Source organism: Lepisosteus platostomus, chromosome 8 (assembly GCF_059453375.1).
Source record: "Lepisosteus platostomus isolate fLepPlt1 chromosome 8, fLepPlt1.hap1, whole genome shotgun sequence".
Taxonomy (NCBI): Eukaryota; Metazoa; Chordata; class Actinopteri; order Semionotiformes; family Lepisosteidae; genus Lepisosteus; species Lepisosteus platostomus.
Genome location: NC_142618.1, coordinates 2,959,849 through 2,976,688, shown reverse-complemented (window position 1 = coordinate 2,976,688; position 16,840 = coordinate 2,959,849). Strand labels below are relative to the sequence as shown.

General features: G+C 50.3%; 1 protein-coding gene across 6 annotated transcripts in view; it reads left to right on the top strand.

The window, feature by feature from the left end:
- Positions 1 to 16,840, top strand: part of greb1l (GREB1 like retinoic acid receptor coactivator) — a 69,365-nt gene that overhangs the window by 35,826 nt on the left and 16,699 nt on the right. For 5 of the 6 annotated variants that reach the window (XM_088642049.1, XM_088642047.1, XM_088642048.1 and 2 more), the window contains exons 3-16: positions 4,247 to 4,406; positions 4,709 to 4,912; positions 5,465 to 5,641; positions 6,523 to 6,699; positions 7,799 to 7,924; positions 8,890 to 9,021; positions 10,337 to 10,474; positions 11,157 to 11,276; positions 12,228 to 12,347; positions 12,806 to 12,991; positions 13,900 to 14,232; positions 15,333 to 15,461; positions 16,281 to 16,415; positions 16,497 to 16,694. In XM_088642049.1, the coding sequence (XP_088498175.1) occupies positions 4,250 to 4,406; positions 4,709 to 4,912; positions 5,465 to 5,641; positions 6,523 to 6,699; positions 7,799 to 7,924; positions 8,890 to 9,021; positions 10,337 to 10,474; positions 11,157 to 11,276; positions 12,228 to 12,347; positions 12,806 to 12,991; positions 13,900 to 14,232; positions 15,333 to 15,461; positions 16,281 to 16,415; positions 16,497 to 16,694 (2,332 nt within the window). In that variant the 5' untranslated portion in view covers positions 4,247 to 4,249. The remainder of the gene's footprint in view (positions 1 to 4,246; positions 4,407 to 4,708; positions 4,913 to 5,464; positions 5,642 to 6,522; positions 6,700 to 7,798; positions 7,925 to 8,889; positions 9,022 to 10,336; positions 10,475 to 11,156; positions 11,277 to 12,227; positions 12,348 to 12,805; positions 12,992 to 13,899; positions 14,233 to 15,332; positions 15,462 to 16,280; positions 16,416 to 16,496; positions 16,695 to 16,840) is intronic. The other variant, XM_088642052.1, reaches the window with a different exon arrangement.

Sequence of the window (16,840 nt, the reverse complement as noted above, 5' to 3'; positions counted from 1 at the left end):
CATTACAGAGTACTCCAGAAATATGTGGAAAAGAATACTTAGAAATTAAATACCCTACGTAATTAAGACAATGTGAATATAGTTATTAGGGTTAGAAGAGAGAACTTGCCTTCTTTCAGAAGACATCAGGGAATAACTAATCTTTCTACTTTTTTATTGAATTAGAGTCAAAGAAGAGCAAAATACCCAACAGCCCTGTTTAACGACTTATTGTTTATTATTATGACTTGCAAAATAATGACTTTTTATATAATGACTTACAATGGCTTCTTTTTGTAAGATTGTGAGTGTAATTCGTAAGAGTTGGAAGTATTTTTTGAGTTCAAAGCACTGGAAGCAAAGCAGTTCAGAAAGGTCTCAGAGATCTTTATGAAGACCTTCTCCATCGGTCATCTGGAAGTAGGAGACGTGCTGCCGATACCGTGGTGAATCGGGCTTTTTTCTTTTATGAAAGAGGGCAGAGCAGGAGTTTCCTGTTAAAGCAGAGTTCTGGCCGCAGCCCCGGTTCAGTTTACCGCTACTGAGTCATGCCGCCCACAGCTTTTCAGGGACCCTTTTGTTGAAATCACCTGGAGCATGGAGCCGGCGAGGGAGAAGGAGACCTTGAGGGTTCTGGAGACCTCTCTGTAGTTTGAGGCCAGGTGGTGCGAGGGAGAAACCGCAGTTTTTCTTCGTTTTGGGGTCTAGTAACAGCTCTCCGAAGTCAGTGCACAACAATTGGAGGAGGGTGAATGTTACTTCAAGTGGCTCAGCACAGAGGCTCACGGCGCTTTTGTGCTTTGAGGCCGTCACAAAAGAGAAGCAGGCCCTCAGAGCTCCCGGGAGTTTCTTTTCTTTCTTTCCACATTGAAAAAGGACTGCAGTCTCTTTGTGTAAAGCAGCTTATCTTGGTCAAAGCACCAGTAGTGACAGCTAATCTGTTCTTTTCTCTGGAGGAAGATATGCCTTTTTTTTCCGCAAGTCTTTCACAGATTTTGCAGGCTTCCAAATAAAACCTCCGTTTCTTCCATATATCTCCTGCCGCTGATGGTAAACATATTAGGATTAGAAACGACCTTCAGGAGTTATTTCAGATGCACTGCTCTTTTAGATTAGAATTTAAAAATAATGAAGCACTGCATCCGTTTACTGTTGACTGCTCCGTGGCTTAAGTCTAAAATAGCATAAAACACTGTTGCAGCGTAAAATTCCTGTGTAGAAACTTTAAACAACGTAGTAGGTACAGGATTCTCAAGGGGACAACCGTGTATTTTATTTTAAAAACCCCAATGGTTATGCATGCCTCATTCTGTGAATGTCAGCTGTAGATGGCAGATGAGGATGAGTACAATTGTATTGCCAGTTGCGTCTGTCTTAATAGGAGCGGGTAGTCCTTCAGGCCTACAGTTGACTCGCTCTGAAGGGAAGCTCCCCTTCCCGCCTGCCTGCCCCTCTCCAGCACACGCCTGCGGTTAATTGCCGTTCGGAATGAGAATGGGGCTCTGCCTGGGGCCCTGCCCTTCCCAGGGAGAGCTGCCAAAGGTCAGGCGCCCAGGGAGGCGGCGCGTGCCGGAGAGCAGCGTCCCGCTCCAGAGCACACGCTCCGGCCCCCCTCCTCCCTGTTCCCGCCTGAGCCGTGCCGGGGAGCGCCGCGCCCGCCGGCCGCCGCCGAGCCGGACGTGATTGAGACAGCCGAGCCCCCCAGAAAAAACCCCACCTTGGCTGCTCTGCTCAGTCCTGTTGCTGTTCCCGCTGTCTTCCTGGAGTATGGTGCTGCACGGAAGCACAGCCCTTTTAACCTTGAAAGACACGTAAAATTCCTGGTGTATTTTTCGCCCTGCGGGGAAGCTGGAGGAGCTCATGGTTTGGGCTGTGGGCGTTGCGAGAGGAAGAGGAGCCTTTTTTGTTTCTGTTACTATAGCATCAGTCTGCACTTGCCAGTGTTCCTGTAGGTGCCAAGGACACACATAGGAAACCCCCTACGGGAGACAGCAGAAACAGGCCTAAGGGGAGTTCTGATGTGAAATCCTTTCTGCTGAAACCGAGTAGATGAACACACCAAGTTAAATTTTATCGGAAACAGGGCAAGATGTTCTAGATGGATCAGAGAAACTCCGTTTTAACGGTAAAGGTTCACATCCTGAAATTAGTTAGTGTTTTTTTTAACTTCTCAGACATGTTATTTGCATGTCTTTGTTACTAGGAAATTAAATATCAACCAGTATGTAACTTTTTTTTTTGGTCTGGACTGAGGTGCTTTAAGGCAGACAAGTTTAGGTCTTAGCTCTATGTGGTCATTTTTCAAACTTGCAAAGAATGTGGCTTTGTTCGATTGGTACAGCATGTACTGATTGTAAATGTGATTAAACTGTACTCTTAATGGATCGTGGTGACTTGCTAGTGTCACATTCTGTTAGCAGACAGTTGGTATTAGCAATGGATTTTGTGTGAAAACTGTACACTGTTAACTGAAAGTGTGATTAAAACTGAGAGGAAGGGGGCACCTTTTTTACACAGAGGGTTGTGGGACTCTGGAACAAGCTGTCAAAGTTGATACCCTGTCTTCTATTAAGAAACTGGAGCTGGGAGGGAGGGTGATGGAAGTGTTCCTTGGGTCATTCAGACAGCCAAACCAGGTTGATGGCCTCTTCTCAATGAAAGTGCACCTGACATCCAGCCACTGCTGTTGTGCACTGGAGCAAAGTGCTTCCCCACAATTGCTCTGCTAAAATATGCAGCTGTATGGGTTCAAATGTAAGTCACTTTGGATAAAAGCATCAAGCAAAATATATTGGGAAATACGAAACTGATTCCTCATGAAGGAGTGCTTATTACCGATGGAGAAAATCGAGAGGAATGAATTTTGAGTGCAGCTGGTGGTAGAGGTTATTGTGCAGCTCGTCTCTGTCTGCTGCTTGCTGTCTGATACTGAGCAGCAGTGGAAACGTCACGGCCTGCAGGTCCGGCAGCAGCAGCTTGTTCACCCCTCCTGTGTTTGTACAGGAGCTCCCCCTGCCTGTCCTCGCTGCAGGAGTCCAGACAACCCGCACACACTCACCCTCCCTGCACACACACACACACGTTCACCCCCCCCTCCTGCGCGCACACACACACACACACCCCCCGCCCTCCTGCGCGCACACACACAAACTCACCCCCCCCCCCCTCCTGCGCGCACACACACACACACACACACACACCCCCCCCCCTCCTACGCGCGCACACACACACACTCACCCTCCCCCTCCTGCGCGCACGCACACACGTTCACCCCCCGCCCTCCTGCGCACACACACACACACACCCCCCGCCCTCCTGCGCGCACACACACACACTCAACCCCCCCTCCTGCGCACACACACACACACACCCCCCGCCCTCCTGCGCGCACACACACACACTCACCCCCCCCTCCTGCGCACACACACACACACACCCCCCCCCCTCCTACGCGCGCACACACACACACACCCCCCCCTCCTGCGCGCACGCACACACGTTCACCCCCCGCCCTCCTGCGCACACACACACACACACCCCCCGCCCTCCTGCGCGCACACACACACACACTCACCCCCCGCCCTCCTGCGCACACACACACACACACCCCCCGCCCTCCTGCGCACACACACACACACACCCCCCGCCCTCCTGCGCGCACACACACACACACTCACCCCCCCCCCTCCTGCGCACACACACACACACCCCCCGCCCTCCTGCGCGCACACACACACACTCACCCCCCCCTCCTGCGCACACACACACACACCCCCCCCCCCCTCCTACGCGCGCACACACACACACACACCCCCCCCCCTCCTACGCGCGCACACACACACACTCACCCCCCCCTCCTGCGCACACACACACACACTCACCCCCCCCTCCTACGCGCGCACACACACACACTCACCCCCCCCTCCTGCGCGCACGCACACACGTTCACCCCCCGCCCTCCTGCGCACACACACACACACACCCCCCGCCCTCCTGCGCACACACACACACACACACCCCCCGCCCTCCTGCGCGCACACACACACACACACACCCCCCCCTCCTACGCGCGCACACACACACACTCACCCCCCCCTCCTGCGCGCACACACGTTCACCCCCCCTGCACGCACCCACGCACACTCACTCACCCCTCAGACGCGCACACACACACACACACTCACCCCGATCAATTGCCCAAGGGTGTTTCTCTGGCTCTGAGTGTGTGGCTGGTCAGTGAGCTGCTCCTGTGGTGTCCCTCATGCAGACAATGGGGAATTCGTATGCTGGGCAGCTGAAGTCCGCACGCTTTGAGGAGGCTCTTCACAACTCCATCGAGGCGTCTTTGCGCTCCAACAACCCGGCTCCGCGGCCGGTCTTCTCGCAGCTCTACCTGGAGCCCGAGCCCTACGCCAGCAGTCTGGAAGGTATGTCCCCCCTCCTGAGCTTCCCAGGGCCCCTGAACACTCAACTGGAAGACCTCCCAATCGTTCGCTTTCATGGGTTTCCTTGATTTTGCAGAACAAAATGGGTCTTCTTTTTAAAACAAAATGAAAAGTGTTCTGAAACGTTCCCCAGGGGCTTTAGTCCAGAGTGTGGAAGTGTTCATGAAAGGGGTTTTAAAATGTTTATTTTTTGCGAGTTGGGGGGACAAAAACCCCACTACCGCCCGGTTAACCGTCTCGGCATCATCCTTTCCAACCGGCTGAGAGTCGCTTTCTCCGAACAGATGTGAAGCCGAAGGTGGAGGGCCTAGAGAAGGAAATCGCCCTGCACCCCCCCGAGAGGGCGAGCCAGGAGCTGGCGAATGGACAGGCCTCCAACAGCACGGAGAATGAAGAGGACATGGAGGACGAGGACATGTCTGACACGAGCAGCCCTCCCATTCCCTACTTGCAAAGGCCTGCCCCAGAGGGCTCCTGCACGCTGGACGGTAATCCAGGAGCATCGCTCTAGCCAGGCCCCATTTCCCAGTCCCGCGCGTCCTGGGACTTGTTCCGATGCTCCAGCTCTGCATGCCTGCTGGGTGACTCCAGTGCAAACACCGCCGTTCCAGCATTATAGTGTGTGTGGAAAGGGTCCCTGATACCAGTTCAGCGCTTTGTTTCATGCACGGTTCCCTGCGGAGCGATAATGCTTCGTGGCCTTTCTTGGCCACATGTAAATAACAGGCCAGGCCATTTTTTCATTCTTAGTGATTTGGATAAGATGTATCCATGGCTTTGAGCCAGGCCGCTGTCCTGTAGTTAACATCCTGAAGGGGCGACCCCTTTGAACTTCACATGTAGCTCAAGCAAAGCTCGCGTCTCTTGTGCTCAGGCGTGTTTAACGACGCCGGGTGGTGTTTTGCCTGTCTGGCCCTTGTGCGGACCTCTTCCCCGTGGTGTACGACTGAGAGGAGAGAGAGGGTGTAATTGATCAAGGTGAGGAGTTACTTAGGAGTCCCCTTCTGACGGGTAACCAGGTGGCATTTCCGTCTCCTCAGGCTTCTGCCAGGCAGGCAAGGACCTGCGCCTGGTCTCTGTGGCGATGGAGCAGATCGAGGTCCCGCCCGGGTTCGAGCTGGTCGGGGCCAAATCGCCCAGCATCCCTGAGCACATCCTGGTCTGTGCCGTGGACAAAAGGTTCCTACCCGACGACAGTGGGAAAAACGCACTATTAGGTGGGTCTGCAGAGTACTAAAGGAGTAAGATCGTGCCTGTACTTAGAAAAAGCTTTTCCGAGGATGTGGGTTTTCGGTTAAATATTCCCTATTCGGAATAATGAGGCTGAACAGAAGCCATTAGTTAACTCTATTTTTGTATGTATGAATTACGTTTATACTTAATTTGTAATACACTCAGGATAGCTGGAACATTTTGTCCTTTATTTTCCGAGCTATGAAATTATTTTCAAGAGCTGTGTTAGATTTATTGAATCTTTTCTTGTAGTTGATTAAATCTTAAGTATGTAGGTCAAGGACTTATCAGCAGAGCTTTTTAATGAAGGAAAATGGCTATATTCACATAGAATAGAACAAACTGCAGTTGGTAACGTTTCTTGTAAATGGGAAATTTAAACAAGTGTTTTGTCTCTGCTTGTTCATTTTCTTCAAGCAAACCCCTTATTAAAAGACCAAACATGACTGTGTTGTTCTTCAAATGTAGGTTTGTTTACAGTAATCATGAAAAATAAAGTAATGACAAGCATCTCAGCTGGCACAATGTGAAAGCTTTAATTCAACAAGCTCAACACCCTCCCTTTATTCCTGATGAGGCAGCAGTGCTGTGGGTTTTATTTAACTGTTTGAGGTCTGCAACATCTTAATTCCATCCATGTTTAATAATATATTTTGTTGTATATTAATATCATGCCATATGTTGAAAGGCAGATATTTCCTTATATGAATGTTACAAAAATGTGCCACAGAAACGTGAATTAAATTTAGAACGCAGAATTGTTTTATGCTCGTAGATGGGAACATGCAATACCTTTTGATCTGTCACTCCCCCTCGCTTTTTATACGCTGCGACAAAGAAGTCAGACTGTGCTTTTGTCTCGTAGGGTTTTCGGGAAACTGTGTAGGCTGTGGGGAGAAGGGGTTTCGCTACTTCACGGAGTTCTCGAACCACATCAACCTGAAGCTGGCTACGCAGCCCAAGAAGCAGAAGCACTTAAAGTACTACCTGGTGAAGAGCCCCCAGGGGGCTCTGTGTAAGGGCCCCCCCATCTGCTGGAAAGGTGACCTGACGTCTTGACACGCCTACGTGCACCTGCTACTGTCCTCGCCTCTCTCCAGGACTGAGACTTCTCGTCCTGTCTGCATTAAAAAAAGCTTGCTGAGAATCAGTGTATTTTATGTTGCTGTTTGTTACTTAGGAATTATTGCTGTAGGAATTATTTAGATAATTCCTAATCCCAGAAATTGTAAAGGGTTAATAAAGTTATGTTATAACTCTGTTGGTTACTGGGGAAAAGGGAGCCCAGATTTGCTCGGTATAAAGACAGGGTCAGTTTGGTTCATGGTAATCCAGTGACTGTGATAGCCACTGCTCCACTGGTGGAGGCAACAAAGTAACGATTGTGGCGTAGCTTTTGAAATAAGAAGGTAGGAACCATTAAAATAATCTGTGTTCACTTTGAATAAACGAGATATTCCCCTTATACCTTTACTGATATCATCAGTGCCATCTTCTCGAGGGTTTTTAAGCTGTTCAGAAAGATTATTAAAGTGCAGCTCTCAAAACAATTCACGGACTAAGGGTGAGAAAACTGCGTGGTGTGGAAACGAGGGCTCGTATGGGGGGCTCTCCTGAAGGGAGTGGATTTGACTTTCTGATGGGGAAGAATCTTTGATACCTGGAGGAAAACTGTTGTGTGCATTAAACAATGGACAATTGTGAAAGTATTTTGTGTAGCAATTCAGATATGTGGGCAACACACTGGTGCAGTGGTCAGTGTTCCTGGGGCCCTGGACACAGTGCTGGACCTGGGGTGCTGTCTGTGTGGAGTTTGCATGTTCTCTCCACATTTATGTAGGTTTCCTCAGTCCCGAAACATGCTGGTACGTTAATTGGCCTCTGGGAAAAATGGCCCTGGTGTGTGTGGGTCTGTGTGTGCCCTGTGATGGACTGGTGTCCTATCCAGGGTGTACCCTGCCTTGTGCCCGTTGCTTGCTGGGATAGACTCCAGCTCCCCTGCGAGCCCGAATCACATGAAGCAGTTAGAAGATGGATGGAGAAGATGGGTGAAGTTCAGATATGTGTTGGCATCACATCTTGCAGCTTGCGTCTTACAAGGCTGTTCACAGAGGTCATTGGAGTCCCCCTTCCCTTTCTAGAATGTAAGACAAGACAGCCGTCCAGCAGTGTGTCTTCTGCCAAGCCGAGTTCTTCTACGTCCCAGACTGCCAAGCCAGACAGCGGCGCGAGCAACGGCCCCAGCTCCCCGCCTTGTCTTCACTCAGGTGTGTGCAGACCTCCCGCCCCCTCCCCCCAGAGGTTCGACTGGCTCGCCGTGCGCGTCGGAAACCAGCCCCGCAAGACCGTCATCATGTCACTAACGGCGGACTTGTCTCTATTAATGCGCAAAGATGCAAATCACACCTCTCGTCTAATCCCAAAGGCGTGGTGCTTTTTTTCTTTCTGTGTCCATTGTGGTAACGGTGCAAGCAGAAGTTAGTAGCACATTGAAAAGTCAAAAGAAAGAAGAAAATGGAAGAAGGTCCCGCAGGTGAAAGGCTGTTTTTTTTATGTTCGTGAAAAACTTTTTCTTTCTACTTTTCAGCCTAACGTTTACCACTGCTTATTCCTGTTCTAGGTCACACTCCAACCTCATTGTGGTAATGGACAGATCAGGACATTGGCCTATTCAAATGCAGATGGATGAATAAATTATTTAAACCTTTTTTATTCATAATGCCGGTGCAATATTGACAGACTGTACTACTGTGACAGTGTGAGAAGGACATCCTGTCTGTGTGGTTATGCAGTACATAGCCCTTGTCCTTGGAAGTACACAAATAAAGACATACAGCAGGCGAAAAGTGACAATGTCTGCTGTTATGAATCTGTTTTAATAATCTAGAAATATTTCATGCTATTTTGAATATGCATTTCAATGCATTATGTAGTGTACATGAAATATATTAATATTTATTAGCCATGACAGTTTTTACAACACTAGAAGCTGCTTTATCTAAGACTTCTGATTCTGCTTTGTGTATATTAGGTCCTGCTTCCTAGCGTTTTGAAATGGCCATGGCCGGTTTGTATTCATATATCCTCACAATGGACAGTTTTCAATTCAACCTAGCACCTCCCCAACCTATTTCTTATTAACATTAACATATTTATGTGTGTGTGTTTTGGATTTTTAAGAATGAACGTGCTAATCAGTGCGAAGTCTGTAATAATGTTTGTTCTGCGGCAGATTCTCCACCCAGTCAGACGCAGGCTTCTTCAGCCATGAGCGTGTTCGGAGGTCAGGACCTGTCGAGGGATCTCAGCTATGCGAAGCCCCTGGCCTTGACCTTGCCTCAGGGGAGCAGGAACCCACCTACAGGTTCATGTCTTCACTTGTCTCGTCTCTGGCCTTGCTGTGCGCCAGCTGGGCTCTTCCATCTGTGTCTTATTCTACACTGCTGCCAGCATAAGCAGCTGTAGACTGAAAAACTGTTTTTATGTCTTGGTAATGTAGATTGTAGTCTGGTGCAACAGTTTCTTCAGGTCAACCGTATTATACGGCAAACAAAAAAAAAAGGCTTTTTTTCCCCAACAACAGAGCCACAGAGTGTTGTGAGAGTCTGGGACCAAAGCCCACCGCTACATTGCTGAAGCTGACTCTGTGATTTCAAACTGATTTCAACTACTAGTCAACTGTACAAACAAGATGCTTCCTCTCACTTGCAGCCTTTTCAAATGATCTTCATGATCGCTATTCGGTTGTCCTGTTTAGCATACCTGGGTCAATAGTCCTGCTGGGGTCCGTTTTTCAGGTTTTTCCGCTGTTTTAATGAATTCAGCAGTGACTAGATTCTCCGTGAAACAGAGGCAGCAGCTGTTTTCGGGGGATGATTTGGAGATCATTAGGAATTTCTGTTTCCTTTGCCTGGCAACCAGATGAGGTATCGATAGAAAGGAAATGGAGTATAATGAGCTTGCTCGGTTTAATTTTTCCTAACTGGGATAGCTCATTTGCAAGGTGCCTCTATTGACAAGTAATGTCATCAATACAGATAGTCACGTTACAGGCCTTGATCAATATGCCATGTAAAAGCACTAGGGCAATCAATATTTGATAGTGTTTCATGAAAAAAAATCAATTGCTCACTTTTCACAAAGGTTGTTTTGCAGTCATTTTTTTCTTCATCTCTCCATCCACCAACAGAAACGTCCAGATGTGTTTGACATTTTTCATGATCGATCTCCAGCTGTTTGGGGTTTTTTACATTTATAAGTACTAGACAGATATTTACTTATTATTAAAATGTAATCCTACGGACAGGGCAAAGTGGATTTTTTTTTTTAATCTGCAGTATTTTTCTTGCCAGTGTAATGTCAACGGGACAAGATGTAACAGTCTCCCACCCCCGATTATAGGAAGACGTCCTGTTTGGTGGACGGATTGGCTGCGTGTGTACCGGGGGGATGCGGGGGTGTGCAGGGAGCCCTGGCCTGCTGCGATGGAGGCTCTTAACCGTGCGTTTAACATACCCACCCCCTCACATCGGCAGGCCAGAGCCAGCCTGCACACGCACACGGTGCTCCGCCGGGAGGAATAAATCGCTCCTCCCCTCTTCCGTCCCGGAATCGAGACGGGCCCGTTCCGGGTTTGGAGCTCTAGGCGTAGGATGTCTGACGCGTGTGTCCTGTTCCAGCTCCCGCGGCTCCCCGAGCGGGCGGCTCCGCTCACGGGACGAGCAGCGGAGGCCGGCCGCCCCCGAGCCCCTCGCAGCCCCCGACATCGGGAGCACAGCCGCTGTGCCCCAGCCTCGGACAGCGCGCCCCCGACGCAGGTGACCCCTCCTCCCGCGCGGCGCAGGGATCCGCTGCTGCTCCGTCGCATCCTTTACCCTGCCTCCCCCTGTCGGTTTCTGCAGTCCTTCCGCAGCTTTGTGCGAGATTCGCTGTGCCGGGCTGTGGCTGTTCTGCTCATTTGTTTTAACGGACGAAAGCCCCTGTTCTTCTGCCTGCTTTGTGAACTAAACGTCTTGTTTCGAAGTTGATTGGGGAGGAAGACGCTGACTGGGGAACACCCAGGTCCCCGATTCTCCTTCAGTTGCCCCCCGGGGATGAATCAAGTGTTTTTGACTGAATAGAGACAAACGCGAAAGGGACCACGTTTTCACTCAGTAAAGGGAAACTTGGAATGTGAGGACTAAATGAACGAAGTCAAGTTCTGTATTTCAGAAAACAACTCCTGTTCATTTTTGTATAACATGAGAACAGAATGTAAACTGCCCATCTTGCGCCCCCTGTCCCTCGAAGGTTGTCGTCCTGCGACCTTCGCTAGACCCTCTCTCGTCATGCCTGGGGTGGCGATCTGTCTGCTGGCCCTGCCCGCTGTAGTGTGGGGTGAGGGTTTTGCCCTGGCCTTGCCGCCAGCGCTCAGGAGTTTGAAAGCAGCGCTGTCCTCTCAGCCCCGCCGGCAGGCCTGCTCTCGGGCAGAAGCCCTAACTCCTCCGATCTCCTCCTCAGCCTCCATGAGCTCCGGCCCCCCCAAGAAGCGGCACCGCAGCTGGTACCCTGGGTCCCCCGTGCCTGCGCCCCCCACTGCAGTCCCGGTGCCAGCGGTCCGACCCGCCGTCCACCCCTCCGGTAAGGCACGGCTCTAAAATACCGCTCTCCCCCGAGGAGGAGCGAGAGCTCCGCAGCTGTGTGCTCCACTTCTCACGAGCTGCCGTTTCGTGAGGCTCACAAATATTCAGGGTCCCTGTGCCCTGCTTTTCAGACAAGGGCTCCCAACATACACATACACACACATCTGTGCGCGTGTGTGTCTCAATCCAGAGGTTACCCACGCCAACACCTGGGCGAGCGAGCCTGCTCTTCTCAGCTGCGGCACGGCCAAGAGGTCATGGTTTGTTTCTTATCCTCCCTTTCTTTCCTCCCACTCAAGGCCTGCTTGGCCACGTGATCTCTATAGCGACCAGGTGCCGCTGTGCAGTGACACTTAAGCCATGTTTCCCAAGGAGATTTCAGTCCGATGGAAGAAGCCACTTCAGTTGCAGCAATTAATAAAAATAAGAGAAGGGAAGGGAGGCTCTCTCCTGTGGGCATGATGAACATTTTTTTGTGTTAATTTAAAGCCTTCCTTGCATTGTCAGTTACTGAAGAAGATCTCAGATGGTGTTAACACCTTCATGTGATTTTTTTTTTTCCCTTGGGAAAAGCCTTGTGGAACGATATGTTGGCAGGTCATTTTTTACCGTTTGCCTGAGGGGAGGTGGAGGGTGATATGTGTTTAAAACACACACAACCCTAGTTCTTTCAGTACCGGGGTAAACATTCCCTTTCTCCTGCTTCTTGGTTTTTTTTCTTCCAGTCCTAGTAAGGTTTCCTCGAGGAGTGAAACTGCGCTGTTTTAACCCTGAATTCCTCACGTGGCCAGGGAGGAGTGATAGCGTGTGAGCCCTTGGGGAGCTGCAGTCTCGTTCAAGGACAGGAAAGCTCTGTGATTGCTCTGTGACGCAGCTGTCCTTGGCCTCTGAAGATCTTTCTCTAGCCCGGCGGATGTGTCGTGCTAACCGGTGTGTGCTCTGCTCTCAGAGGCCCTGCTGCCCCTGGTGTCTGGAGTGCTGCAGCCCCAGGCCCTGCCTGCAGGAGACACTGTCATTGTCCCCGACAACCTGCTCAACGCCTCCTCAGTCAGGCCTGTCATCCTCATCGGTAAGCTCCTGCGTTGTGTACCGCTTGCGATGCGTCACGGCAGTTTGTGACACACCTCTACCACAAGGTTTGCCATCCCTTTGAAGCGTCTGCTTTTGTTCTGGCATCTCAGTTCTCAAGTCAATCATATAAAATGTTTCCATTTTTTTTCTTTTTGTGGATGATACTGCATTGAGACTTTCACATTACTCCATTCTGTTCTGTATATTACAGTGTTTATTTTTTTTCTCGGTCTGTCTTAAAAATGTTAATGTCAGGGTGTTTCCAGCATCTTTTTATGTATTACCCAGCTTCTTCCATGCACTCTAGAGATTTTTAAAAGGCACCTTCTCCATTGTCATTATATCTGACTGACCATGTGTCCTGTGAAGTGGGCAAGGACTGACGAAGGAGAAAAAGGCCGAAGAGGAGTATGCGGGGTGTGCTGTCTATTGCAGCTGTGTTCTGTTTAATTTCAGGTTATGGCACTTTACCTTATTTCTATGGCAACGTGGGGGATGTCGTGGTCAGTCCCCTGCTTGTGAGCTGCTACAAGAACCCCCCAGTGAGCTACAAGACTCTGGAGAGCGTGGGGGTGTCGGTCAGCCAGCTCCTGAGTGTGGAGGACATGATTTTGCTCACTGTGCAGTATCTGGTTCGATTAGGTAAGACAGACAAGCTGCATCGCTCCGCAGATACACCTTCTTTCACACAGTGTTTCCAGTGTCACTCTTGCCGTTCAAGCTCCTGTGCCACTTTCTCGTTGCCCAGACTTGGGATTAAGACGTCTGGGCAACTGTATGAAAGAGCTGTCACTTTCGTTTTTTGGGGTTTTGGGCCTAAAAAGTCTTATACAGGATTAAAAGGTCTTGTTCTGCCTTTAGGTTCTTTACATTTCTGATACGGCTTCTCTTTGTGCTCCAACAGCACGTCTTTCCTTCTCACAGTTGTTATTCCATTCCCCGGTTTGTGTGCTGAGCCTAATGGCCTGGGTTATGTAGTGTAACATATATATACTGTAGAATATATGCTTCATTCACTTTGGTCCTTCAAAATGTCACGTTTTTGCCCTTTGAAGTTAAAATGGAAATTTGCTCGGCTGGTGGGCTGGTTTTTGCAGAACATGGTTCTGCTAAAAGTGTAAAAAAAAAAACATTTGCCATTTTGGGGAAAAAAAACTATACGATTAATCTTGCAGGAATTTTACCTCCATATGAGCTTTTGTGCTGCTGATTAAAAAGGCTGATGCAGTGCTGAATGTTCGGATTTCACTCTTGTGTTTAGAAAAGAAGAGTCTTTCTTTCGTCCTCTAGAAACTAAAACCAATCATACCAGCAGAAGATGAATAATCGGGTTGATGTGTTGTCCCCTTATTGCCTTGCGAAGATGCACTTTGGTCATCGTCTCTTGTGGGAGCTGCACTTGCCAGCACGTCGGCGTTTATTCCCTCACAGTGTGGTTATCTCTAGCAACCATTAACTCAAAGAGCGCGTGGCTCTGCCTGAGCTGAGTGGTCACTGTGCTTGTAATCGGCAGTGGGCCTTGATGCAGCTCGCTGTGTGTCTGTCTTCAGGCCCGGACCAGATTCCCCTGCGGGAGGAGTTCGAGCAGATCGCCCTGAAGGCTATGCAGGGCGAGCGGCCTCTGCAGGAGCAGGGGGTCCCGCAGCCCGGCCCCGGCGCAGCCTCGATCGCCCCCGCGCAGCTGCCCTGGCTCGCCCGTCTCGCCGCCAGTGTCTCTCAGGACTCGGTGCAGGTGCTTGTCACCCACAGCTCCCTGGGGGAGGGCATCTCGGAGTCTCTGCGCTCCCTCAGCGAGGTGCCGCCCCAGCAGCGCCTGCCTGACTACGTTGTGGTCATCTGTGCCTCCAAGATGCGCGGCAGTGAGTTCTGTGTGCTGGTCTTAGGTGAGTGCCTCTCTCCTGGCTGGAATGCACGCACGCACACTCGTGCTCGCGCACGCACACTCGTGCTCGCGCACGCAGGCACGCACACTCGTGCTCACGCACGCAGGCACGCACACACACACTCGTGCTCACGCACACAGAAACGCACGTGTGCACACGCACACAGAATCATGTGTTCAAGGAGATCAGACCTGTACTAAAGGAAGCTGGATGTAAGAATTTGACCAGAGCCGCAGTCTGGAGATAGGTGTTATCTGTCCACTGAGGAGTGGGGTTAAGGTTAAACTTTTTCCAGACACTGATTTTTAAAGGAGTCGTACTGGTCTGTGTGTGCAGCATGAACAGGATGAGGGTGAAGGACAGACAGATTAAACTGACATGGAATCTGGACGGAAGAGGTGGCTCAGTGGAAAACAATCGCCCCCAGTCTTCCCTGGGGCTCCGTCTCTTGTTACTGCAAGTTCTCGACGAGCAGGGTTTTGTCCTGAAGCCCAAGTGTCACTGGCGGGAAACACTCAAGTTTCCACTGGCTTTTTGAAAGATAATAGCAATCTGTGACTTTTGAAAAGGAGTAAGAAAAGCAAGTCTGAATTGAGATTGTCTAAATAGAATATGGTCATATTGGCACCAGCTTTGGTTTGTTTCTGGGGGAGGGGGCTTAGTGGCGTTCCGGGGGGGTAAGATGGGTCCCCCTTTAGAAAGGGGGGCTCTTCTTGATGCTTGATGCTGTGTTTTCCCAAAGGGGGAGTGTGGTTGACGCACGATGCAGAACTGTGGTACAGAGGCTCGAGAGGTTTTCTTTTGTGCAATCTTTTAAACTGCACCGTCTGCTGTCTCTTTAACAGCGGCAGGAACAAAAAATTAAAAAATAAACTAGGATTGGCCTTTTAAGATGTGGATAAAAAGTGAAATAAGTACATTTGAATCCTTTTTTAAAACTAAATTATTCATAGATAGTAAAATTATTAAATAAAGTATATTATATTGATTTGGCACATAAAAAGAAATATAGATGTGGTAGAAGAAGTGGAGTTTTAATGTTTCGAGGATTCTAATATGAAAGCGTCGCTGAACTGTATGTGTGTTTTCTACTCGTGCAGGAAAATATCAGTCCAGAGCTCTTGCTGAGAGCATGCTGACCACCAACGAGTTCCTGAAGGAGATCAGCTATGAGCTCATCACGGGCAAAGTCAGCATCCTCGCCTCTCACTTCCGAGCCACCTCTCTCGGTAGGAGCTCTCTGAGCGTCGTGATGTGACTACGTGTTGCCGAGGCTGGACGGGGCAGGAGACCTGGGCAGCGATGCCATTGTAGCAGAGTGTCACGGGGCAAGAGGGCCGATCAGATGGGTGCTGTGGCCTGCTGGGTTGGGGGTCTCTCTGGGCCGTGTGGATCGACCTCTTGAAGGTGTCAGAGGGGCTGAGGTTTCAGTCTACATACTGAGCTGGCGCTCCCCGACATACATGTTGGGGTTAGGGACCTGAAAGTTGCAACGTGTAGCATGTATATATGTATACTATATACTGTGTATATAGGAGAATTTTTCCCATTAAGTATGTAGGTTCGGGGCTGTAAAAGCTTAGAAATGTTGCCCATGCACATTGAAGCGAGAGGTTTGCCCACAAGAATTAATGGAGTAGAGTCAATCAGGGGCCGTAAGTTAGAGAGAGTGTGTGTTTCACTTAGAGCTACCAAGTACAGTGCCCTGAGTCCCACTATTAATCCAGTTTACATCCATAAATAATATTACTTCTAGCAACATGACCTGTAAAGGGGTGTTAGTACCTGTAAGGAATAGTGTACTCGGCTTGCGATACGTGCCTCGTGCTGGGACATAACGATTCATGTTCTGAGTCATGTGCAACAGCATTTTCTCGAAGAAGAAGTTATAATGCCTTGAAAACCTGCTTGGGGGGGGGGATTTTTAATACAACATGTCGCAGGGCTTCTTCGACCGCGGACCGGCGGCACGATACAGGAAACGGCGCTTTGGTTCCTCCCGTGTGAGAAGGGTGAGCTGAGCGTGGCGGTGCTTGTGCTCTCTCCAGGAGACAATCTGGACAGGCAGCTGGCGAGGTTCCAGAAGAGGAGAGGCGACCGGGTCACTCCGCCTTTCCAGGGGGACGTGGGGGACTGCGTGGAGTCGCAGGAAGCCGCCGCGATGCTGCCGGACGGCGACACGGGTGAGGCCCAGCTCTCCCCCCCCCCCGCCGCCCCGCTCCCGCGGCGAATCCGTAGGGAAGAGTAACCTTCTCCTTCCTCAGGCCCCGTGGGCGACGTGTTCCAGATCTACCCCCCCCAGCTGGTGGCGGCCCGCAGGCTGCTGTCCCAGGTGTGCTCCATCGCCGACTCAGGTAGCCAGAGCCTGGACCTGGGCCGCTTCTCGAAGGTGGACTTCCTGGTCCTGGTGCCGCCCTCCGAGGTCCTGGTGCATCAGACTGCGCAGCGCATCCAACAGTCAGGTGTGTGCGAAACCTGGGGCGAGGGGGTGTGAAGAGGCGGTCTTCGTGTTTCGATGCGACGACACGACGGTGTTCTTTACTTTCAAGTTCAGTAAATGACAGATTCCACCGCCTTTCGAAATGGTAACCCGCTTCTTCCTGCTTCC